The 26,273-nt window shown below is 39.4% G+C and overlaps 1 protein-coding gene across 2 annotated transcripts; it reads left to right on the top strand.

Moving 5' to 3' along the window:
* The first annotated feature begins 530 nt into the window (after positions 1–530).
* On the top strand, positions 531–25,923 carry MTFR1 (mitochondrial fission regulator 1). Of its 2 annotated transcripts, none has more exons than XM_005150777.4 (8): positions 531–593; positions 6,929–7,071; positions 10,805–10,903; positions 16,308–16,426; positions 20,102–20,343; positions 22,137–22,395; positions 22,575–22,737; positions 24,314–25,923. In XM_005150777.4, exons 2-8 carry the CDS (start codon positions 7,006–7,008, stop codon positions 24,371–24,373), a joined length of 1,008 nt encoding a protein of 335 aa, XP_005150834.2. In that variant the 5' UTR covers positions 531–593; positions 6,929–7,005; the 3' UTR covers positions 24,374–25,923. The 2 variants fall into 2 exon arrangements, with proteins under 2 accessions (XP_005150834.2, XP_030906458.2); XM_031050598.2 differs by lacking the exon at positions 531–593 and adding an exon at positions 843–863.
* Positions 25,924–26,273: the final 350 nt, after the last annotated feature.

Raw genomic sequence — 26,273 nt, 5'->3', positions numbered from 1 at the left:
AGCCATTCCGACGAGGAGCTCCCGCCTCGCACTTTGTAATCACACCCGCAGTGCCAGCGGCGGTGCCGCAGCCGACACCCGAGCCCCAGAGCGCCGTTAGTCAGCGCTGGGGCTCCGAAGTACCAGTAGGAAATGTCCCCCTCCCCGGCCAAGCCCTGAGCGCTCCCGTAGCCTGCAACTCCCTCGCTTCAGAAGAGCCTACTACAGGCAGGGACGCCACCGAAGGGGCGGTAAAAACCGGGGCCGCTCCTCAGCCCCAAGCCCACCCCCAACACCCCGCCTCCATAGAACCAATACTAACTCCCCCTGGGCTCCATCTTATTGGCGGGGCCGGTCACGTGCCCGGAGGTCACGGCTGGAGCGGGCGGGCAGAGCGGTCCCACCCGTCTCCTCCGGGCCCGGTGCCTGCCGGGTAGGTCGTGGCGCCGCAGCCATACGGAAGGCGCTCGAGGTCCCGCCTCACGCGGCGGCGGCGATCATTGGTCCGGGTGGCTCCAGGGCGGCCGTGGATTGGCTGTCGGGGGCGGGCGGTGGGGGTTGGCAGCCTCTGTGGAAGAAGTGGGTGAGGGAGCACGGTTGCATCTAGACGGCAGGTGAGGCGATAGCGGTGCGGCGGCCCATGGGTTTTCCCTTACTGCCGGGCAGCCCCTTGTCGTGGTGCACGATCCCGAGTGCGGGGCGGTGCGTGAGGATTAGCGCGACTCGGCCCCGGAGGCTGTAGTGTTTAGCAGTGCTCACTCCGCTTCTCCGGCTCAGCCGGGCCTCCTCAGACCGGGCGCCTTGGTGAAATGGAGAGGGGTGTTGATGGGGTGACCTTCTGTGGGATCTACCCTCAGGAACACCTGCGTTGGTGTCGAGGGGAGGTAGGGGTGCTGCTTGGCGGAAAGTGGGTGCAGGCTGCTCGAGGCCGCCCCGCTGATGGCTGTTGTCCTGGGGCAGGGCGGCGGAGTGGAGCCGCCGCCTCACTGCGAGCGTGGCAGCGCCCAGGGCCCATCCTGGGCAGGCCGAGTGCCCAGCGGGCAGCGGACTTGCGAAGGTGCCGGGGTAGAGCCGTCTTTCCAGAAGAGCAGAGTAGCGTGGAAACGTTGTGGGGTGTTGGGGTCGAGGCTGACGTTTCTGTGGGCAAGCTGACTGAAACCAGAACCCCCCTTTTGTTGCTTTGATAGGAGTGACAGGTCACGGGAAATCATATAAATAAAAAATAATCCGGAGATATTTTGGAGAAGTTTGAGGAGTTTTTTAAGGAGTCTTTAAAACACAGTGTAGGATGTAAAGCGGGAAAGAGCTAGTCTTAAGGGGCCTGGTGCTTAATTTCATGTTCTGTAAACTTATGATGCTTACTTTGTACACTTTTTATTGGTGCTGCTGCTGTGCTCAGGTTATTCTGCAGTTGTCATAAATAATTAACTTGCTAGATGCTTGTTTTTTATTTTAAGAAGCTGTCCAATTCCAAACACTAAGTGTGGGTAGAGTTTGAATGCTGACATTGACTGTAGTACATTGATCTCTAATAGTATCAGCAAGACTTTTACATGCTGTCCTCAGACAGCCATAGTTCTCTATAGCTCTTGTAAAGGCAAGACTTACAAAGACTAAATAATGAGTAATTCAGTCTTGTGATACTCACTGCTTTCTGCGTGATAAAGGAGAAAAAAAAAGAAGAGAACTGAGTTTCCCACACATCAGCTCTACCAATTCAAGTTAACTGTAGCTGAATCAAAATAATTTTCAGAGAGGTCACGATCATTGGGTTGAGAAACTCAATGTTGTTACAAAGAGAGATTGAGGGGGTGGAGTCAAACATATTTAAAATGTTTTATAGCTTTTTCAGACAGCTATACAATTTTGTTAATAAAATGTGTTAATAAAATTTGCATGCTCTTGTTTCTCAAAGACGTAGCAGAAGGATATGCATTCACAGCAATGACTAGGGAGATCTCTTATGTCTGGCAGGAAAGTGTAGGTGTATGATTATGCCTGTATAGTATAATACTGTATGGTTTAGAGATGCTGAAGGATTTCACTTAACCTTTCCGTGGTATCATTGCACTATATAGGCATAATCTGTGCTGAGCAAAAGCTTTTGATTAAACTAGTGTTGAAACATGTATTTTTTTGTTCTCTGTCATTAGTTGGCAAGGTATGGTACATGGGTAAGATGTGATGAATATGGTTTTGCACTTTGAAGTGTATGCGATTGAGCTACATATTAAAGAAAGCTTTAGCAGGTCCTGTTGCAAGTATGTATTATTTTCAATTCATAGAGGTCACTAGATGCCTTAGACTTCATGCTGATAGCAGTTTAGATAAGCCCTTGATTGTCTCTGTAGTATTCACTGATTCTTTGCTTATCTTTCCAAACAGGTGGTTCTGCAAGTAGTAGGGCACTTTGTTATTTGTAGCTTCCAAGCAAGAAAATAGACCCATATATTTGCCTGTGTGACCTCTGCCAGAAGCTTAGTTACTTATAAATGGTGTGTGTTGATCTGGGAGAGGGCCTAGTCCTTTATCAGAAGATTCTTCTTGCGTGTTTGGCTTGCTGTTGCTGTGATAACTTTTTGTTTGCTTTATCTTTCTTTATGACTTCTTCAATATGTTTCCATATGGATATAATTTCATGAGATGAGTTTGGGTCATGTGTGAGTCCTACAGACTGCGAAGATATGCATGCCCTAGTTTCCTGCTACAACAAGGAGGAACCTGCTCTCTTTTTTTGTGTGTGATTTTTGATGTGGTTGGTATTCCTTTGAAAACATGCTGCTTTGACAGTTTTGTTCTTGCTATATTTACCCTTTCAGTTTAGAGACCACACCTTTCATTTTTTTGGATTTCATGCATTTGTTTATGCTCTGCTGCATCAAGCCCATCAAGTAATTCTCTTTTTGTGTGGACCTTACATGAATGAGAGAAACTTCAGGAAGAAGAAATATGAATATAATTTCTTTTTAAGGGCAAGAACTTATAATTTGAAAGAGACAAACACAATATTGGAAAATACTCATACAAGAATTTCCATTTGAAGGCAGCTGCATCTGATTTTTCTTTCTTTTTAACTTTTATGTGTCGGACTCACTAGAAGGCCAAGCATAGGACTCCATTTCATATTAACTGAGTGATAAGCCTTGTGTATACAGTCTCCAGAGCCTTTATGTTTATTTACTGAACATTTTGTAATTTATGAGTGATATTATCTCTCAGCTTTGTAGACTCAGATTTCTTATGGCAGTATTGAATGAAAGCTGCAAAAGCGATTGGCAAAAGTAGGGGCATAAGAGAGTTCAAGGAAGCTGAAGTGAGAATTCTGACGCTCAGAAATGTAGACCTCATTACTGAACTGAGGAATTCCTACATGCATCTGTATCAGAAAGTTCTTCAGTGTTGCTAATTTCTATGTAAGCAGAGTTTTATAAATGAAGAACCCATGAAATTCTAACCCCCACGGGCCTTATGTAATAAAATGTAATTCTTTGAGTAATTACTCTTCTGACCTCTTTTGGTAATCTTGCCTGTGACTACTGCTTACCGTTATAACAGTTTTGATTAAGGACAGCAGAAGGACCATGTTCTATAGCAGTATTACCATTATTCAGGGCATTCTATTGTAGTCATTGGGTTGTGGAAACATTAGAGGAAATAAAGATAACCTAAAGAAGATAGGGTAAATAAAGCAATCATTATTTAAAAAGACATATTATTCTAGTTTACTAAAAGCAATAAACAAGTTACTCCTGCTGCTGAGACTGGCATGTATAGAGAGCACAAGAGAAAAAATGGCTGATTTTCTTTCTTGCCATCCAGCAGTTTCTTTTGGAATCAACCCTTTCTGTTCTTGGCATGTAAAATAATTGTGAAATATCTTGCGATTTATGAAGAAAGGTATAATAAAATATAGTCTGGAAGAAATGAGTGTAAAGTTAGTCTAGGTATAATTCTGGAAACCTGATAGATTCATAAAAATATTTATATACGTGGAAGCATTTTCCTTTTTGGTATCCTTTTAGATAACAAATTAGCTAGAGGTTGTTAAAACATGCTGGTTTTCATTAGTGTCAAGAGCTGAAGAGACTAATCCAGGAACTGAGTGGTACTCTGCTCTCTTACACTCTGACTTTGGTCCCTTTCTTCTGCAAAAGCAGAGAGCAGGTCATTGACAAGAGCAAGGGGTTGATGACTCCAGTCTTAGGTACTTTAGGCTACAGAAGAAACAATGATTTATGATGTGAGTGATAAATAATCATTTTACCAAATTAGTTGTTTTGTAGGATGAATGCTCTTCTGTGTTCAGTCTTCAAAGTACTGGAATTATAAAAGGTCACCTGAATGTTTTATAGCAGGATAAATATTTTGGACTATTGCGGGTGGTTTGTGTCATCATGCTCCTTTTCTTCCTGGCTCTCTTGGATCTTGTTGAACAAGTTTCTGAAAGTAATCAGTAGTATTTCAGAAATCGTTTTGGCTAATTTCTGAGCTCTCCAAGGTGAATTTCATTAGATGCTGTTGTCCCAGATGCTTATAACTTTTTGGAGTTGTTTATAACCTATTCTAACATCTGTCTGTCTTTTCTACCAGCTTCAAGTGAAAGCATAGAATATACTGAATGTCTGCATCACTCATGGCTTTCTCTTCTGTTACTCTTAATACATTCGTAGGATTTTTTCATTTATCCTTTTAAGTTGGAACCTATTTGGTACCATGGACTTTTTTAACTTATACTTCATATTTATAATATTCTGTCAACTCAGTATTATGCCTTTTTTCCCCCTGCATCTGCATTTGTGTCTTTAATTGGTTATCTTGTCACTTTTATGTGTCATTGCTTTACCTCTTGCCTCTCATGGTTTATAGACCTGCTCTGATTTCCTCAGAGGAAGTTCTAACAGTCTCTTCACTTCTGTCCAAATTGTCTCTGTTATTAAAGACTCAGTCTTCCCAGTTGATCAAAAACAAAATAATACCTTTTCTTCACTTCCTGAGGCAAAAGCTGACTGGCTATGTCTGGGGATTCTTAAACTCACAAGCTGGCAATTTGTTGAAAGACTGCTATGTATCAGAATATAATCATTGCTTTGTAGTCCTATCACTCACCTTTACCAGCCAGTCCTGTCCTTCCGATTGCTCAGTAATACAGCTCTACCTTTATTCCTCTTTTGTTTGAATGTTTTGACATGGCTTTCATTTTTCTTCTGTTTGATTTCCACATTACGTGTTCAACAAGTCTGAACTTTGGAATGAGGCGGAGTGCATCACATGCATCACACTTTTGTAACAGTCTTCCTGTTTTTAAAGGAGCATTCCTGTCTCTCTTACATCACTGCATGTTTACATTGCAAAATATGATGCCAAATCTACTTTGGGGCATTTAAGAAGACTTGTGTTCTTCCTGTTTTAGAAACACAGCAGGTGTAACATGGTCAAAGTTCCATACAGTATTTTGTCTAAGAGAAGAACAACAGATGTGTAAAGAAAAAATAGATCAAGTAGATGGTAATGCGTCCTTAACAGACTTTTCCAGCTTTCCATAAAGTCCATGACTTATTTATTCTGTATGACTGTAGCTTACATTCATGCGCTTGGTAGGCAGCCTATTACTCTTCCCTACTGTTATAACAGTTGCAGTTTCTATTCTGGTTGTAGTGGTTGGTTAATTTAGTATTTTTTAAATTATTATTGTTGTTATTGTTATTCTCTTACATTTTCATTAGTCCTCATTTAGGTGATAGATTTTAGTGATAGTTTCTTTCTAGTTTATTCATAAACAAAGGAAAGTCCTGTTATGAAATGTCTTTTACTTTATGTGGTAATGAGAAACTAATATCAGCTTTCCTTTTTTCTTTTTTTTTTCCTTAAGTCTGTCTAAAAAAGATAACAGTAGAATTGCTCTGTTCCTGCCAAGTTTCCACAAGAAGCAGGTTATTACTAAGGAACTGTCAACTGTTGAAAAAAACATTTGTAATGGAAACAGTGATGGTTTAACTGTAATGCTTGTGGGCACTTTCAAACAGCATAGCTTTTCCATCTCCTGATTTTCAAACTTCCCGAGTTCCAGTTCCTTGCTGCTACCTTGCTTTAGTCGTCATTGTCTATGTATATACGTATATAGTAGCTTCAGCAACAGTGTTGTTCATACTACAAATATGTTGTTCAGGGTGGTTTACCAGAGTGTTGTTTCTAGCCTGATACAAAAAACAAATGTAAACCTAAATCTGTGGCTTCCTTTTTGGTTTTGGTGGCATACATTTCTCAGGGGCATGCAAGTTATGACTGGTGTAGAACACAGTTAAAGAAAACATACACTATTTTCACTAGAGGAGCAATAAAAACATCTTGATATAAGTGAATGGTAGCACATATAAATAGACAGAATTTGAAATCTGTCCAACTTTATAAATTGCTTGAATATTTTCAGGTCCCACATCTATGCTGTTTCCTGTCACTTTCTTGCATTAGTCATTTTTTCCATGTTTCCTTTCTCTCCTCACTGGTTGGAAAAAGGAGGGAGCAACAAAGTTGTCAGAGAATGTGAATGAAGAGAGGTGATCAGATTCTGTAGCTTCTTCCTGCATAGAAGTGGTTTAGATAGTAATACAGCCCTTTAATCCTGGTGCTCATAGGGTTCAGTGCTCACTTAGAGTTGTTGAACACTATCATCTGCCCAAGCTCAAGTGAGCAATCATTTTCCCAGTTTTTTAATCATTAACATTGCATCAGCTTTGATTTCTTAAAAATAACACTACTAGAAAAATCTGTCACCTGTATTAAGTGCCTTCTGAATGCCTTTGCTTTGCAGTACTAGGAATTGCTGTCACCTAACATGTCTTGTTATCAGTAACTGTTTCTAAAGCTTGCTTTTTGTAGGAACAAATGTTGCAATTTACTTCTGTATATGTTCCACAACATGCATCTAAAATTCTTACATTTCTCCTTTCAGAAGTACTATGGAACCTCTGCAGCCCTGTAGGTTTGGAAGGCTTAAATCCAAGTTTGGAAAGGCTTTTTCCATTCCAGATGATTTGCTGGCTTAAGCGCTTAATTAGGATGGCTTTTGAACAAGTTGGATTAAACATGGATTCGGTAAGTGTTTCGAACTTCCTTCATGTTTTCAGAAAATCAAGTATAGAAAGCTCTTCATGTGTTTCAGTTTTTGCCTATCTGTTCCAACAGAACACTTTAAGTATACTCAATACTTGTATGATTCTACATTGCTGAAAAAGTATGAAGTTTACTTCTTGGACACTGAAGTATTGAGTAAAATATGTGTTAAAAATACCATGAAGTTCCTTCCAGTTCTAATAACAACCTGTTTACTTTGTAAACACTGCTTTTCATGCTGGACTTCTATGTGTGTTTTGAAGCTGAAGGAAAATCTTCAACTGATTTTTTAAGTGATGTTAATTTTGAAATTATCTGTCTTTGCTCATACCTTGAGATATGAAAATGGTGAAACAGAGGAATGTGCATGCATACCTCTCCTCTTGGAGGAAGGTATATATGGAGGTTTTTTTGAATGCTTAGCAGAGAGAGACAGGGAGAGAGATCTGCTACACATCAACTCCTTGTCACTGGAACCTTTGAGTACAAGTATTGACTTAAGTGCATTAATCCCCTATAAGTTGTTGAAATACTTTAATGTTTTAACAGTGGGGAAATCCTTAACAGCCATGTGCAGTACCTAGAAAACATTTCTTACTCTAGGTTACTGTGGTAGAACCTTTTATCAGTCTTGGGAATCTGTGGAGAGCAAAATATGTTGTAAAATCAAATTACCAGCAAGTCTGTACTTTAGGTTTTTATTCAGACTTTGGTCTGAATTTTCATGCAGTGTGACTTTGAAAATTCAAAGTATAAGAATATGGTGGACTACCATGGGTGTTCCTGTGATCATTGTCAGCAACATCTTTCAGCCTAAATGGGGTGCAGAGAGGCCAATTTTAGATATGTTTCCTCCACATTCCCTGTATTTATTAAGACTGTGATAATGTAATTGCATTTCTAAATGTCAGCTGCTCTGGACAACAGCAGAACATTGATGCAATAAGAGTGTATGACTAAACAGTATTTTGCAGACTTGTTCTGCCAGTGCTTCAAGCCAACAAGAGCCTGTCTGAATTTGGGTAGAGCAGTGCTGATACTCATTAGCTCAGCTGATCAGTGTGCTGACTTTATTTGTGTACCATATGGCACAGCTTGCATGCAGTTTTCTGAAAGCATTGTCCCAGCATATCTTGAGTTACCAAAACTGAGTCATTAGAAGTTTTGGTGCACCAAATCAGTGTTGTTGAACAATCCCAAGGGCAGTTGGGCACCCAGTATTTTTGAGGACCTGTGTGCTTGTAACATCTTGTCTGTGGTCTGAGCAATCCCTAAACAAGTTCTGCCACTTCTTAAAATGCACTGCACTTATGTTGGTAATAAAGCATGTAGTGTAGACTCTTTTGCTGTTGTGGAGGTACTTCTGTAATTAAATAAGCCTTCCCTTGACTAGTAGTACTTTTTTTCCAATGCAACATCCCTTTGAGGCTGTCACCAACAGTTCTGCTTGTGACATTAGAATCTGTTGTAAATAGTGAGGCTTCATTACTGCAGGACTGTTTGTGACTTTTCTTGATTTTTTTCTTTATACCGATCTATCTGCTATTTGCTCAGACATAATGACAAACAGTAATGTCACAGTCACAAATGTGAGGTCTTTGAGGCATCCAGAATGTAGAAGCGGTATTCTGCATTGAAATAAATTGTGTTCGAAGTTAGCAGCATATTAAGCAGAGAATGTGTGTTTCACAGAACAGAAAAAAGGGGTCAAAGTCAATGGCAAAGTTGCAGCTCTGATGTGAAGATCTAGCATAGTGTATTGTGCAGTGCACATTTATTTTGTCAAAATTTATACATTCCAATTCAAGATACTTGTTTGGAAAATTGGCAAAATTTGTGTGAAGTTTCTGAGTTAATCTGTGGGTAAATACCATGGAATGTAGATTTTTCCTTTTTAATAGACCTTTCAAAAATTAAGGGTGATCTTTGGTTAGTATATCAAAATGTTATTCTGCTGCGTTTTGTGAAACTCCCACAGCTGCACTGCACTACACAGGCAATACTGCCATGCCAGATGAGGGTTGTTTCAGCATTAGGGTTTCAGCATAGATTTTGCTTTGTTGGGCAACTTTCTAAGGAGATCTTGAATTTGCCTAAAGCTATGAGCCTTTAAAAACTGAGGTCTAAGGAGTAAATTCATATCTACAGCCATAAGTAAGCACTGGCTAAGTATTTTAATTACCATACAGTGTTCCAATTGTTTACTAACAACACCCTCTGTTAGAGTTTTCCTGCTATTCTCTTTCTTTGTATTGTTTATATTGCCTTTCCCTGTGCTGAAATCTTTCCCACTTCTCTCCATTTTGTTTTGGTTTTGTTATTTGGTTTTGGTTTATTGTTATGTTTGGTTAGTTCATTTTGTTGGTTGTGGGTTGTTTTTTTATTTTGCTTCTCTTCTGGCTCATTTTGTAGTATTCTAGGATTAAAGTCTGTTTTTATTTCATATAACTGTGGCAAACAGTAGAGCAAACATTGCCATCATTCAATACAACACATGAAAGCAAATTCAATCCCCATCGAAATAATATAGAAGAAATCTGAATTGCAGTTAAAAGACTTCTGATGAAGCCAGGTGTGTTGAGGTGTTGTGGGCAATTTTCTCTAGATGTGTATGTTTTTTAGGAAAAAGCTTTCATTCTTACATATTCATTTTCCACCTTTTACTTTCATTTGTTCTTTAATTACAGAGTTACGTTTTCATGCTTACATTAGCTGATAGTTGTTTTTATTAAGTCTGGTAGATACTATTCCTGAGTTAGAAAAGCTCACAATTAAAAAAAAAAAGGTAGTTTGCTAAATGTAAACTTTATGATTTTTCATGATTGAGTGGCTTTTCTTGAAACCCCTTAAAAAGAGCTGTCTCACGCAATGCAGATTCTTTATTGTCTTGAAGATGGACAAATGCTTTTGAAGATGCCTCTAGCTCTTGAATCCTTCTGTGTTACCTGATTTATTGCTTTGAATTTAAACTTAATGCAAAGGCTGTCTTGAATTTAAAAAGCCATAGCCATGTTGTGATGACAAACCAAAATTTTGTGCTAATTCAGGTATAGAATGTAAGGAGTTCACTGATACAAATTCCAGTGTATGTGTATTATATGAGAAGGAGATGGAGCTGTTTGAGCAAGTCCAGGGTAGGGCCACAAGGATGATCAGGGGGCTGGAGCACCTCCCGTATAAAGACAGGCTGAGAATGCTGGAACTGTTCAGCCTGGAATAGAAAAGGCTGTGTGGAGACCTCATAGCAGTCTTCCAGTATCTGAAGGGGGCCTATAAGGATGCCGGAGAGGGACTCTTCGCTAGGGACTGTAGTGATAGGACAAGGGGTAATGGGTTCAAACTTAAACAGAGGAAGTTTAGATTAAATATAAGGAAGAAGTTCTTTACTGTGGGGTGGTGAGGCACTGGAATGGGTTGCCCAAGGAAGTTGTGGCTACCCGATCCCTAGCAGTGTTCAAGGCCAGGTTGGATGGGGCTTTGAACTACCTGGTTTAGTGTGAGGTGTCCTTGCCCATGGCAGGGGGTTAGAACTAGATGATCTTAATACCCTTTTTAACCCAAACCGTTCTATGATTCTACGACTATATACTAGCATGAAAGGATAACTTTAAATATGTTTAGCACAAACATACTATGGAAGAATGAGGGAAAACTATTCCAACAGGGTATAATAATCAGTTCTCTAACAACTGGCTTCTTTTTCCTTCCCATTCAGGTGCTTTGGTCAAGCAAGCCTTATGGTTCATCTCGAAGTATCGTAAGAAAAATTGGCACGAACCTCTCTCTTATACAGTGTCCAAGGGTTCAGTTTCAGGTAAGTGTTCTCAGAAATATAGAATACATGTTTCACTATACTGATAAAAGGACTTGCTCTGGTGTCAAACGCCGTTCATTTAAGTAAATTACTAGAGGGTTTGTAAAATCAGACTGTAATAAACCAGGTACAGGCTTACTTCAGTTCTTCCCACTTCAGTTCACTTTTCAGCTTCTTTACTGCCTAAAACCTGAATCCATGTTGCTGTAATACACATAATGAAACTTGAAACAATTTTTTTTTCCTTAAGAAAATTGGAACTTCTAAAATGAGGCAGTACAGTATTAAAAAGTTATTATTGGAAAAATAGATTAATAAAAGAGAAAAATATTTGAAACATTTGTATCAAAAGTACTCACAGCTACTTACAAGTTACGCTTAAGAGGCATGTAAAGATGAACAGTGTTACTTAAATATTTTGGGAAAATAATCAACTTTATCAGAAAGCAAAACATTAATAAGAGAGAACATGAGCACTGTGTTTGCTTTTGTTACAGGTACAAGGCTAATTCTGTATAGGTGAAAGGGAAACATCAGTTCTGTGCAGCTTTCTGATTGTTTGCTTCAACTACATTTAGTGGGAGGCTAAAGAGTGAGGGTGAAAGCTTAAGGAGGAGAAAACCCTTGCTTTTTTTAACAAGTCTTCCAGGAACAGATGGGAAAGTGGAAGCTGTTACACATAATCTCTTCAACTCTGTGTGTTAGGAATAGGGGGTGGCTATAGAAATGGAGAAGTTTAGTGTTTGAAACGCAAGCTGAGAGAGGAATGTTTCTTGGGTCAGACAAGGGAGGGCAACATAAAGATGGATGATGGGAATTGTCACCTATACTAAGGCAAGGTGGTTTTCTTGCAGACAGATTTTTCACTGTTTAATTTCTTTATCCTCTATGAAATATATGAACAATATTTAGACTTGAAATGATAGTAGCAAAATCAGATAGTTCAGATTACCATAGAAGCCTTTTTGGTGTCACAGTAAGAGCCATGCTAAAGTTTTGCCTCTCTTAAACAGTCACATTGAGAAACTAGGGGGGTAACCACCTCCCACTACCAGTGACTTGGTGAAACTGAAAACATAAACATATACATTGTGGGAATGAGCATTTCTGCAGGTGAGCAGGACAACAAAATGACATGCTGGATTTAAACTTTTGGATATATGATTAATGGTGGTTATGCCAGCAATAAGGCTTTATGTGCCTAAGATTTGAAAAGAAGTGAAGTCCTCCTGTAATGTGTTTGATTTTCTGTACTGTAAAGGTCATACAAGGGAAGATGATGCTCATTTGCAGATAGTTTGCCAAATACTGCCTTCTCTTAATATGGTACACAAAATAAGACATTTCTGGTTGATTTTCTTGCAAAGATATATCTGGGGAATCTGTTCCTCTGTATTTTTAGTGTTGAAATAAAAATGTGTATGTTTTCATCTGAATTCTGTTAGAATAAATAAAATACTTGCCTTTCTTTCCTCTTCAAGAGACATTCAGTCAGCTTTGCATAGATTTTGTGCACACAAAGTATAAATATTAATCTTCTATTAGATTAAAAGATCCCCAAAATAGAAGTACTGTTGTCAGGCTTGATTGAATTAGAAATGTGAATTTTAAAACTTGGGCCTTGAAACACACTAGAATTCATATGGTTTATGTGGGCTTTCAACTGGTTTAATATGTAAACTGCTGAACATGTAAAAGTGTGATGCTAACATCTGTTTCTTGTGTCTTTATCTCAACGTTAAGATTCTGTAGTCAAGTTCAATACTGGTCAATCATTTTTATGCTGTTGCAACTGATGCTTTCCTATAGCTGTCTCTTCCTCTCTCTTTCTTGCCAGCTTTAGCTATATTATGAAAGGACCATGCACTGAACGTTGCTGTAAGTCACTTTATTTTAAAAAACAAAGCAAAACTTACTTGCCTCAATGAGGGTGCATGTCTATAAACAGTGTTTCTAACTTTATCTAAGAGCCACAAACTTCTCACACATCTTCATTTTCCTCATGATAAATCAATAAGAGATACTGAAAGAATATCTCTTGTTACCTTCATTCTTTCTCCTCCTCTGGCATGCTTTTCATTCAGTTAGTCTGGAAAAAAAAGACAGTGGCCTAATATTTTGATTTTTTTGAGTTCTACTGACTGTTATAGTATCCATCTATGGCTTTTGCCAGTAAATATTTAAATTAACTGCTAAATGCTGCTTACGTATTCATTAAGCGCTGACAGAGCTTACCATCTGTATTCTACATGGCATGAACAAATGAAAATGGCTCATACCATTCTTTTGTATGTCATATTTTTTAGGTTTATCTGTATTCTGTAGGAGAAAATAAACCTACTAATATAGCCTGGGTAAATTCAACCAAACATATGAAAGTGTAACTCAAGATAGTATCCTTCAGCTATAGCATCTCTTTTCTAGACCTGTGCTTCTCCTCTTTGATTGAAACCTGGTAACTCAGTAGAAGTCTCCTAAGGAACTGGTGGGCATGTATCAAACATCAGAATTTACTGGGCTAATTTTAAAAATCATACCAAGTTTGGCTTGAAGGAGTATTTCCAAATGTTTACTATCAAACTATATCAGTAATTTGAAATTAGAGCTTTTGTTCTATCCTTAAATGTATAAAAGTGTTTGTTCAACTTTCTACTTCCGATGGCAAACAAAAAGTAGGCACCCTGCCTCGGCAGCCTCCTAAGTAGTGTTTCCATAGTGTAGTGGTTATCACATTTGCTGAATACACAAAAAGTCCCTAAGTCAAAGCCAGGCAAAAACATTGGTGAGGTTGACTCTTTCTTTGGGAGTTGGACTTGATTCTTTATGGGTCCCTTCCAGCTTGACGTGTTGCATAATATCAGCTAGAACAGTACAGTATGCGTAGTCTCTTCTTCAGAAATTTGTAATAGGTCTGAAACCCCCCTGTGTGTGTGCAGAACACAGCACACTAAAACAGGCAAAAAAAGCCCATGAAGGAAGAAGCAGGAGAAGAGCTATGTGGTTTCCAGAGCAAGAAAAGGAGGCTAATTTCACGATTTCATTCAGTTCCTGCCATCCAGTAGACTTCGCCTCTGTTTTGAATTCTCTATTCTCCCTTTCAGGTGCTGGCAAAGCAGTTGTCCAGGTTTTCCTCAGCTGAGATTGGCTGGAGGAGTAGGGTAGTCAGAGTTGTTTAAGCATCATTCTACAGACAGGCATAAGTTTTAAGAGATGGGTGTTGGTTTTTTAACCTTTACATCAAAGTAAAAATCTGGCATTAACTTGAAACAGAAACTCCACTGCTGTGGAAGGCCTTGTTGTCTTTAGGCATAGAGAAAAGAAACATCTGTATATGGGGTAACAAGCAGATTCTGTTTACATACAAATATGAATGAAAAAGGAAGAAGAACCTTGCATCATAATGTAACAGAAGGTTTGCTGCTAAATGTTGGATTAGAAGTTATTTATCTCACAGTGCAGGAAACCTGGCAGTGATAAATGTATTCCTTATTGTTGATTTATAAAATAATTTTTGATGCAAGTATATGTACTGCCTTCATTTAAATGTGGGTTCAGTCTTTCCATGGTAATAATTCCTCGTGGCCATTGCTATCAGGGAAATCTCTATCACCTGCAAGAAGTGGTTAATGTCTTGCAGATATTTTCCATTGCCATTAACATGAATACAGATGCTGTGGTCATGACATTTATTTTTATTCTAAAAAGAAGAAAGCCAAGGGAACCTCAAACAATGACAACCCTAACATGCAATATAGTATTCTCTAGACTGTTTTAAAGAGAGGCAGACTGTGATAGTATTAGGCACAACTGTTAATGTGATAAACATATTACCATCTGTGCTGATGCTACCTGGAAAAAACCCTGTTGTTTCCAAATGATCTGATGGTGCCAATACACACTCCTGGGAGCTGTGATAAAGGCTCACATACAAGTTGTGATAGTGTGAGGTGAAGATGACTAATCTTAATTTCCAAAGCTACTCGTAACAATTCTTGGGGAAAAAACAACCCCAAACCTACAACTTCTATGTTTCTGGGACTTGTGTATCAAAGGCTGCAACCAAAATATCTGTGGATGTTCTCCAGAAATTATCTCACCTCATCTACACTGCAGTCCTACTAGGATAGCTCTGCTACAAATTCAGATTAATGCTAACATTTCGTAGTTGCTTCTACATAGTAGTTTTTTCTTACAGAGGTGAGTTGCCTTGAAAATTGACCTAATTGCTAACAGGCTGGATCCAAACTGTCTTTATGGACTGTTTGGTACCACCATCTTTGTCAGTATTAGTAGCTTCTTGGCCACTACCAGCAGCAGGCAGCACTTGAACAACTACAGTGACTCATGTACAAGTTTGGCTTTTGGATTGTATGTAATGCAACCAAAAATGGTGGCACAGTTGCATTGGAGATAAGTAACTCCAGGTGACAGACTGAGCAGAAGAAATTACTGAAAGATGTTTCTTCTTCTTAGCAGTTTTATCTGCCTAGATACAGCGTCCAGTGACTGGGTGCACATGCCCTTGTTTGCTCCAGGGAAGCAGCTAGTATTTCAAAATAGATTTGAAACTGTTTTGTGTAGCTGGAGCTATGGAGCATGTGTTGATGGTCCAAACAATTTTTCAGATCTCCATTCAGGCCACTTAACTGTAAATCCAAGAAAGGTTCCACTCTCTGGAGCCTTGCTCACCTTTGGCTTCACATGGCTCTAAAGCTAATGACAGAACTATGCTGGAAAATGGTCACTTTGTTCAGCATGCTATAAATAAGATTGTCAGCAAATAGTGTGTTCTGTTATGATTGCATCCTATCTCTTTCTGATTACTGAGCTTGTAGAAATGGCTTTTTGCCTTTTTTTTTCTTGTTTCTCCCTGTGTAATGTACACACTTTTGTTCTTGTACAGAAATTCTGGGAGTTGTAGGGGAAGGGAAACACACCTCAACAGCATTTCACTTTCAAAATAATACTGCATCAGAGCAAAAGACTTCAAAAGTACCAGTAGCCCTAATATATTTTTTAACTGGTGAACATGAATATAGTTGAAAAATGTATTAAATAACTTAATATAGCAACTTACCTGAGGATGTTGATGTTTGTGTTTAAGATAACCATTTCCACTGAATTTTCAGTACTCTCATGTGGTAGTGTAAGTAGTTAGCTTACACTAAGCTAACTAGTGTACACTTAGTGAACCTCTGTAAAGTGTTCAGCAGACTAAACTGAGTAGTTCTAAGTCAGGACCAAGCCCAGGACAGAAATAAATGTGCTAAGTCTACATACATATGTGTTTTGTGCATGTATGTGTTAGTAGTTACATGTAGCCTGACTAAAAGCATTGGGTAAAATAACTGACTTAGCTGGGAATAGTGACTCTAAAACCTTCAATCTTATCTTTAAAATTTAGCTTACTCCTCATGCCATAGAAGGAAACCATTCTCATCAGCCTAGAGAAGATGCAGTGCCTTCCTTTGCAGATGTGGGATGGGTTGCTCAAGAAGAAGGTGAACTCTCTACAAGGCTCAGGTATGCTCCTTAAATCTTCTCTTGGAACTTCTGAACTGATAAGAGGAAATCTAGCTTCTCTCCAGTGAGTATCTACTGTGCATTGGAATTAATGAAGAGCAGTTGATTGCTGGGAGAGAGAAGAGAGATAGGAAAGATAGGATCTGGAAAAGAAGTAGAGGTTAGACTAATAGGATCATGAATGAAAGACTGGCTTGAGACCATAGAGGAGATTGGCTTTATACAAGAAAAACTGTGGATTTTATTTACTTATTTATTGTGAAGAATTGCATATGACAGCTTCAAGCAGCCTTGTCCCCACAAAAATGTCTGCTGTGGTATGGCACAGTTGCTAACACTGCTGCTCCAATTCTCCTGAGGTTTTCATTAATATGGGGTGATGTACTGTTTAGCTTCCTAATGAGCAGCAGTGGTCATTCTGACATCCAGTAACTGGCACGTTGTTTTTCACCTTTCTGGTTAAGGCTCTGCAGTCTACTAAAGACAATTATGAAATTGCAGTTTATGTTTCATCTTTAATCTTCATAAGGAAAAGTGGCAGGGAAGCATTTGAGTACCTGTGTCCAGAATGATGGGATAGGTACTGTTGTGTTGGACTAGGAGTACTACATAGCACTGTAACTGCATGAAATGGGTTGGCTGAAGTGATGAAGTTCTCTATTCCAGCCTACCCAAATTGCTGCTCTGATTAGCCAGAAGCACAGGTCCAGTTCTGCAGTGCAGTGCAGAGCAAGTTTTCCTTCTAAACAAGCTAACCTTCCGGAGAAAGTCACAGACTGTTTGCTTCAGAGATTACTGCAGGATACTCTTCTTAATTTAACAACACAAAATAGGTTAGTAATGACCTAGCTGCCCTCTAACATGACTTGCCATAATGAAGCTTTGCATAACATACATTCTGGCACTGCCACATTAATTTCACAAACTCAGAGGGGAGTCACAGAAATCAATGCTTGTTTGGGAAACACTGTTTGTAAAGTATTTGATGTGAAGGAAATTAACTGGCCCATACTACTTTTGTTTGCACAGAAACACTTTGTTTGCAGATTGAACTGTAAAGCTATTATGTTTAATGGAGACAACAGGGAGAGTAGCTCTTTGGTGCTTCAAAGAACCTATTATGAAAGATGTAGGACTTGCATATTTGCTGAGACGTCTGCATGTGAAGGAGGGAAAGGGGACAGATGGATGTGGGATGGGACTAAAATAATCCTGCAGATATATAGTGACCTTAAGGCAAACAGCTTATAATGGAGCATGGTAAGTGAATTACTTAGCAAATGTGTGTATTTCAATGTGCACGGTTTATTACATCTGTGCACACTATTATGTAGAGGAGCTCCTATGCATTAGGTGTTTTCCAGGCATCTGAAAGTCTGTTTCATCAAGATCACATAGGTGTTACTGTTAAATATGTATTCAGTATATAATGCAGTAAACACTGTTGCTGACATAGGTTTTTTCTACAAATGCAGTATTATAGAGGAAGCAACTAAATGACAAATCATGTTTCCCCTACCCCTACTCAGAGCAGTAGTGACAATTCAGGCATAATATTTTTCCATGGTGCTAGATTCCAATCAGGACACTTCCTTAAAACACTGTTACGCTGAGTGGAAGATAGCCTTTGTTGTTTAGCTATTCTTGTTTACAGTTTCTAGAAGGCAGGTTTTAAAGAGTGAAGGGACCACTGGTTCCTTCCACCTTACTTATTTAGGCAGAGGAGGGAGATGGCTGCTGGAGTATTTCCTTTTCAGTTTTAGTCTCTATTCCTATCTAGATAACAACACCTAAATTTTAACATTCTTGATAATAATCTGTTCTATTTGATCAAGTTTCTGCAAGTTGTGCTGATGTTTTCTGTCAGTGTTGTGGAAGATTCAAATGTGTATTTCATCCCAGACTGAGGTGGTCAGAGCCCAGGGCTTATTCTAGACATAAATCTTGGTTCTTGCTTGAAGACTAGCACAACTGCAGATCTGACATGATGCACATCCACAGAAGCTTAGCTCATGGATCCAGAGTGTTGTGGCTCTTAAACTGTATTAATCTGGACATGTTCTATATATTCTGAAAAGTCCTGTCTCTAGCCACTAGTTTTATGTTTAAACAAGTAACAAAATCCTGATGTGCCTGAGAAGTTTAGGGGCTGAAGTTAAAGAGGATCGAGGAGTTAAGTATGTGGTCATAGTTTGCAGTTTATGATAATCTGTTGTCATTAATCCTTATCAATCCTACATACAGAATCACAGAATAGTTTGGGTTGGATAATACCTTCCGTCTAGTCCAACCCACCTGCAATGGACAGGGACAGCTTCAACTAGATCAGGTTGCTCAGACACTTGAGAGAAAATGTTTAATAATGTTAGTGTCTTAGACAATACAACCTTTTCCAAGTGCTTATTTGATGACAGATGCTCAGTAGCGCCTCAGTGTTTAACATAACTTGAGCTTTGGTGGGTAATAAAGGAAGGCAACAGAGTTGAATTTTCTTGCTTTTGTGAGAAGGAGGAGGGAAGCTTGTGGGGCACTTTAAAACTGCGAGGTTTCTCCTCTATTGTTGTGTTTATTGTGTTAGAAAACTAGGTATAAGACCCTTTCCTGTTTACTGATAAGCAGCCTCTGCATCACTAACCTGTTTCACATACTCCATAGTCCAACACTGCTGAAATGGAGGACTGTCCCTTCATAAATCCAAAAACTACAAACTAAAAAATGCTTGCTTCTTCTTCAAATGAATCCACTCTGAGTGGCTGTTTATAGCCCATGGGGGGGGGGGGGAAATGGTAGCATTTGAAAAATAAAATTAAATATTAATTTCAACCAAAAATACAGTAGGTATGTGTCCTGGGTTCAGTAGTAGCAGTCATTCTTTCTCCCTCTTAGTAGCTGGTGCAGTGCTGTGTTTTTGACTTTCAGCCTGGGAACAGCGCTGATAACACCGATGGTTTTTAGTGGCTGCTCAGTAATGTTTACTCTGACCAAGGACTTTCTGAGTCTCATGCTCTGCCAGGGAAGAGGGGTAGCTGGGAGGAAGCAGAGACAGGACACCTGACCCAAACTAGCCAAAGGGGTATTCCATAGCACAGCACATCATGTCCACTATATAAACTGGGGGCAGTTACCGAAAGGCCTAGATCACTACTCAGTGGGTCTGGGTATCAGTCGGCTGGTGGTGAGCGGTTGTATTCTCTTCCCTTGTTATTTCCCTTATCATTATTATTATTGGTGGTAGCAGCAGTGGTTTATGTTATACCTTAGTTACTGGACTGCTCTTATCTCAACCCATGGGAGTTATATTCTTTCAGTTCTCCTCCCCATCCCTCAGGGAGCAGGGGGAGGAAATGGGGGGAAGTGAACAAACAGCTGCGTGGTTTCTGAGTGACAGGCTGGGCTTAAACCACAACAGTATGAGACGGAAAAATAGGTTGGGGATGGTGGGGAATTTATTCCTTTTTCCCCTAAAATCAAGCATGGGATGGGGAAGGGAAGAAATGCAGCTAGTGATGCAAACAGAATGGAGGTGAAGCTCTAACTTGCTAATGTATTGGTGGAAGTGATTGGTGGAAGAGAGTTATTGAGTCAGACCTTAACAACCTGTGCTCTTGGTTTGTATGTAATGCTGCTTTAATTTTTAGGTGTTACAAAGGAATCTTGTGATATTTTTTGTTGCAGATCAGAAGTTTGGTCCAACCCAACACAGCCTCTTCCAGGTGAACTACATCATTCTAGAAAGTCCCCATGCAGACAAATGTCCTTACAAAGCCCATTGGAAGAAGAACCAGTGTCCAGAAGCATAGCGACCACAAATGAAGAAGCTCTGCAGAAGATCAGTGCTCTAGAAAATGAACTAGCCACTTTAAGAGCACAAATAGCCAAAATTGTAATCTTGCAAGAACAGCAGAACTTAACAGCAGGTATTAAATTTGCTGTACTCTTAGCAAAAATTAATGAATTAATCCCTTTAATAGTGGGCTAATTCATTTTGGTGACATACTGTAACATTGAACAGTTCTCCATGTCTTTTTGTTTGTTTGGTAGACAGACCTAACATACTAACCAAGGGACACCGTACAAGGCTTGAAGGCAAGAGACTTGACAGATTCCCTGTTTTTAGTACTGTTCCAAAAGTCTTCTTGTTTGTGTGAAGGTCTGCCAGAATTCTGAATCTGTGGATGACTAAAGAAGCATTAAACAGCTTTCAGAGCAAAGATCATGATAAACATGATGGCTCAAACCAAACTAAAAGATTGTAACTTAATTACTAACACTTAAGTCTTTTCATGCAGTAATGAAATAGGCTCTCTGATATCAGGAAGTAATCAGACAAGATGCTAACTAGGCTTTTGGATTATGTAGTAATATACACCTCAAAGTTATGAAATAAATAACAGAAAAGGAGATAAATAGTTTACTGGAATCATCCCTGGGATCAGACACTTTGTCAGTTGGAAGCAAAAGTAATGCACTTTTCTGGTAGTAAACATGCTAATTCTTCTTTCCCCAAGTTCCTTTGTCCTCTTTCCCTCACCTCTTGACTGCCTTCCAGTACTGAGGAAAAAAGATTCAAAATCCAAAGATTAGTGGGAGAGGGCCCTTGTTGACTGCAGATGAGAATTAGTTTTCACTCTTTCCTAAGGTCACTTAGCAAGTACAGTTTTGCCTATGCTTATTGTATAAAATCATATTCTCATTCTTTGGATGCTTTGGTTTAGTTTTTGTCTGTGAACTGACAGCAGTTACTTTATTTTTCCTTAACTGCTCATGTTTAAAGCCTACGAAATAGTTTTAAGGATCAAATGGTTTCTCTCTTGAATTGTAATTATTGTGGGGGGCATGTGAAATAACCAGTAACTTATTTTTCATCATTCTCCCGTTATTTATTAGGAAAAGTATTTTTATTTTATCATCTTTACCTCCCTCTTCTGGTAGAACGTGGTAATGACACTGCGTGCCTGCCTACATGTGTACAGAGTAGATTTTCCTCTACTATATGCATACCTCTCTTTACACACTAAATACTCCAAGCCTCAGAACTCTGATTTGGTTTCCCTGATTTCTTTAAAGGTGCATTTGAGCAGAGGTTTCTTAATTTATTTGTCAAGTTATTTGTGCTATGATATTTCTACCATTAATTTTTATCTAAAGAACACAGGGAACTTGAAATCAAGCTTATCATGAGAATGTCTTACCTTCAGGCAGATGACTAGTTGGCCTAAAAATCCTTAACCTCGGAGAGCTGGAATAAGGTTCTCTTTAAGCACTATTTGAGCTCTGAAGTTTACATTTAAAAAAATCCTGTGTGGTAACTTCACATTTGTGATGACAAGTAGGAAGAAACGCTGCTCATATGGCAGATAGTATGGGACATCCAGCTCTGTACCTGCCTCTCGGAAGAAGAAGGTGAAATGCTGGTAATATTAGAAGCAGAACCTAACTAAAAAGATGTCGCAATGTCTATCTCATTGCAGTAAATGCATGAATGCACCTAGAACTTGAACTGGAGATCCAAAGAATGCCTCTCACTTTGAGAAGGATTTTGATGTGGCTTTTCAGCTGATTGTACTTAGGTGGTTTGAGAATTAAGAAGTTATGTGACCATCTAAAGAAAGCAACGAGGAGGCCATTGAAGCTATTATATTCTTAACTGAGTATTTGTGAAAGATAAAGGGGATTTACAGGTAAACTGACCTGTGTATTTTATTTGTAGTTGGGTCAAGTCCAGTTGCTTCAGCTGCTGTCCCTGCTGCACCTCCACCAGCACCACCTCCTCCTCCTCCTCCACCACCACTCCCTCCTCCTGGTCTACCACAGAGTATGTCTGCAATTGAGCTCATTAAAGAAAGGAAAAACAAAAAAACAAACTCTGGACAGAACGTGACAGAAAATGGGCCAAAGAACTCTAAAGTACCAAACATGCTAGAAATCCTCAAAGACATGAACAGGGTGAAGCTACGTGCTGTGAAAAGGTAAAAAATACAAATAAATACCAGTGTATTAACAGTTGCATCAGTTGTTTTTATGACTTAGAACTATTTCAGGGCGAGACAGACGCTGATGTAACATCTGACAAATAGGATACAAAAGCATTCACAAGTTCTAAAGCTTTGTTTTGGGCTATGTTAATGCTTCTCAGTTTCTTTCCTAGGTCTTCAGAGGATACAAAGTGTAAAGCAGCTGACCCCACAGATCCTGCAGCATTGATCGCAGAAGCGCTCAAAAAGAAGTTTGCTTATCGATACCGAAGCGATAGCCAAAGTGAAACAGAGAAAGTGATGCCAAAGACTGAGACAAAGACTGAGGGAGTACTGGTGAGTATTTGGATTCTGAACCCATGCTTGGACTAAGTCATAGTTGTCATAAAAGCCAACGTATGTCTCTGCCAACATATGCAAACACCTATGAGTTAGCATCCCTCTCTGCAAAACCCTGTGAAGTACTGCTGCTACACCAGGATTTGTGGCAATGACATGGTTCAGCATTGACTCTTAAGGTTGTGTGCTCTTTTGGCCCTAGGTTTAAAAAGCCCTGTTGTAGTTTTCTTACCTTTTTTAAACAAAAATATTTTCTGTTGCCGCAAATACTCACTAGTCTGAAAACTTGATTCCTAAGGGCTCACCCCAGAAATCAATTCTAAACTGCATTTGCCTGTTGCTACCAACCTTAACCATTCAGATGGTGCATGGGAAGTGTTGAAGCAAGAACCTGAAACATATCAGCCATTCCTAGGAATGCAGAAAGCAAATTGTTCAGAATGCCTGCTGGATGGTGGTACAGGGAGTTTCTCCTACTAATTGGAAATGCTGAGTAAATAAAAGCAGTTTCTTTATAGTGTAAGCTCTTTAAAATGAAATTACATTTAAAATCCACATCATATACAAGTTAATGACTTCTAGCTTATTTCAGACTGATCTAAAACCAAAGGGGTTTTTAAACAGTGAATGCTCAAGATGCAAGTTTCTAGCTATATACACTTATGCAAGCTAGTATAGATCAATTTTGTTAATAAGCAGTCCCTGAAGCCTTGTACTATAGAACCAGAGAGGAAGAGTAGCTGTTTTTTCTTGTGAATGTTTGGAAAAATGCACATAAAACACAAAAAGCTGCCTGCATTCTAAATTAAATTCTGAGGAAGATTCCCAAACCATAAATCTCAGGACTTCTGAGTACTTCAGTTTATTAATGCTGACTGACTTGCCTTCTGAGTTAGGCCTTTAAGGTATGTTTCCTGTATCAGGCTCTTCTTTGTAACAGAAGTTATTCCTGGATATTCCCCAATAATCAATCATTTCTTTTTCCCCAGGACCTCTGGGACTTTAAGGAAAAGGAGTTGGCAATGTTTTATGACTTTGCAGTTTTGAAATACACAGTTCATCTTTTGAGATTAAGGATCATAAAGTCCTCAAAGGCTAAGAAAATCAAAGGTTTTAACTTGTTAAATGAGAGAAAGTTAATCCATAATGAGCTAATGAACATCTGCCCTCCGCTGCTTACCAGTACATAACTTCTTTGCTAGGTCAGTCCTCATAGGATATCCTCGTATGATAGAGTTTTTAAAAGGACTTGCACAAAAGTACAGGATAGAGTAAGAACAGAAATACTGTTAAACTGCCGATAGAGCAAATGCCTGTCAACTTTTAAACATAACTGCATCTATCTTCACATTTCACTATGGCAGAGTGAACTATCTAGCCAGAGCTGCTCCAGCAGCCCTGTCTGAGCAATTTCCACTCATTGCTGACACAAGTCTCCCTTTACTCTGTGGCTATGAAGTGGGTGAAATCCATATGCAGAGAAGCAGGTTGATAAAAGAAATTGCCTCTGTCCAACAGTTCAGCTAGGCTTCTGGTGAAAGCAATCTGAACATGTTTCTGGTTTCCTTCTCAGTTTGGACCGCACATGCTGAAGTCTACCGGAAAAATGAAGACTTTAATTGAAAAATCTTGATGTATTAAGATCACCACACAAAGTACTGTTAAGCGGTTTTGTCTGGAACCTTTTATGTTGCAAAAAGCATGAGTACAAAGTCGTCTCTCACAACACAGGAAAAACCCAATGTGAAATGTAGAATGGAGGCACTAAACATGTTTGTATGTAATTTATCAAGGTGAATAAATTTGACTATTATACTCAGGTATTAATTTTGTATCCAAACCTGGCTTTCTACTCAGACTTATGTGGTGGTTTTAGGTTAACACTAAGTTATATATACAGCATTCTTTGTGTACTGACTGACCACCTTGAAAATTTGTGTACGTTACAATGATAGTGATACCTCCTTAAATTAATATCGGTTATTTGAGCTCTAGCTGTAACTTGCACTACAGTGTACAGTTTGATACTGAGTTTTCATATCAAAGTATTTCTTTTAAACTTGCTTTTAGCAAATGTTTTAGCCCAAAGAAAACCTGAATACCTTCTGCTGCCTACTGAATGGCAGCAAAAACTTGAATCTGCTGCAGGGGGCACCTGGTACGTGGCATTTTAGGTAGTACCACATTTTTGTGCAGGTTTTCTCTTTTTGTTTCAAAGGAGCTTGTAAGGGTGAGAAAGCAAAACCTCCTTCTATCACCCTGTGGCCAATGCAGAGTGCAGGACAAGCACAAGTAGATCTCGCTGTGGAAACCAAATGAATTTGAAATAACCAGTAGGTAATAGCAGAGTAAAGCGATGTCAGAGTATGTGTTAAGTGCAAGTTGCCAAAAATATACTGCTCATCTCAGCTGTGCCAAGAAAAGTCTCCAGCTGTCTTAGGCCCCTAAATGGGTTTCTAGCACCTGGGGACTGCACAAGCCCCTGTGGTCTGATTTGCAGCGAAGATACAGTGCGAGCCATTGCACAGAACCTGTTTTCCAGGGGAAGTCCTTTCAGCGACTTCCCTCAGGAGGAATTTGCTGGCAGACCCATACAACACTAGTTCTTTAACCAAGTGCCTGTGCTCATGGCTCCAACCCCAGATGTGGGAAGGGCTCAAGCTAAAAGTAGAAGCTGGGCTGGAAAAAAAAACACCTGTTTGTGAACAGGAGAGCTACAACCAATCTGTACACTTGAACAAAAACCAACGTATCTGACTGCAGGTGTGAGCAGAAGATGAGTCTGGGCATGTCAGTGTTCCACGCTGATCTGGAACAAGGACAGGTGCCTCATGGAGCATCTGGTTCCTGGGAAAAGGAAAAAGCAGCAGCTTCTTAAAAGGCAGCTGAATGGCTTTGACGAGGCCGGTTACTGAAGATGACTGAAGCTTTGCTGCTTATAACTGGAAGGTAGATTGTGCCATTGAGGAGTATGTTTTATGGTATGAAACTTGAAATGGTTTTATTACATACACAGTGTACTTCCCTTCCAAAACACTTTGCCATCAGCCTTACCACCAAGCCATTAAAACTTTGTGTTCTTTTAAATGCCTTTAAAACACCTTTTTAAAGTTAGCTTTGGTTTCAAGTCTTGTATTTAATGCTCTACTGCCACTGTATAAAATTAAAAGTAATTAAAATAAACATTGTGTATGAGAGTTTTGATACTCTGCAAATGATAGCAGCCAGAGAGCAGGTGCAATAAAGTATAGTTTACCTTCTGTTATAGTGACTGTAAGTCAGTATAGTGACAAATTCCATCTCCTTCAGGACTGGACTCCTTCCCTTGCCATGCAGCAGGTATGACAGCAGAGCTAGTTGTAGAATAGTACAGTGCTGTGAATGATGTTACATTCAAATTAAAGATTGATCAGGAATATATGTGAAGCTCATGCCTCACCACAAACACAACAGGAAGGCACTCATGTAAGCATGTCCTCTCCCCTGGCACAACCATCCCTCTCCCAAAAGGCCACAGCTTCCAAGCTGCTAGC

This window comes from Melopsittacus undulatus, chromosome 1 (assembly GCF_012275295.1).
Source record: "Melopsittacus undulatus isolate bMelUnd1 chromosome 1, bMelUnd1.mat.Z, whole genome shotgun sequence".
NCBI lineage: Eukaryota > Metazoa > Chordata > Aves > Psittaciformes > Psittaculidae > Melopsittacus > Melopsittacus undulatus.
Note: the sequence above shows the minus strand (reverse complement) of the source record. Positions and strands in the feature narration are given on the sequence as shown.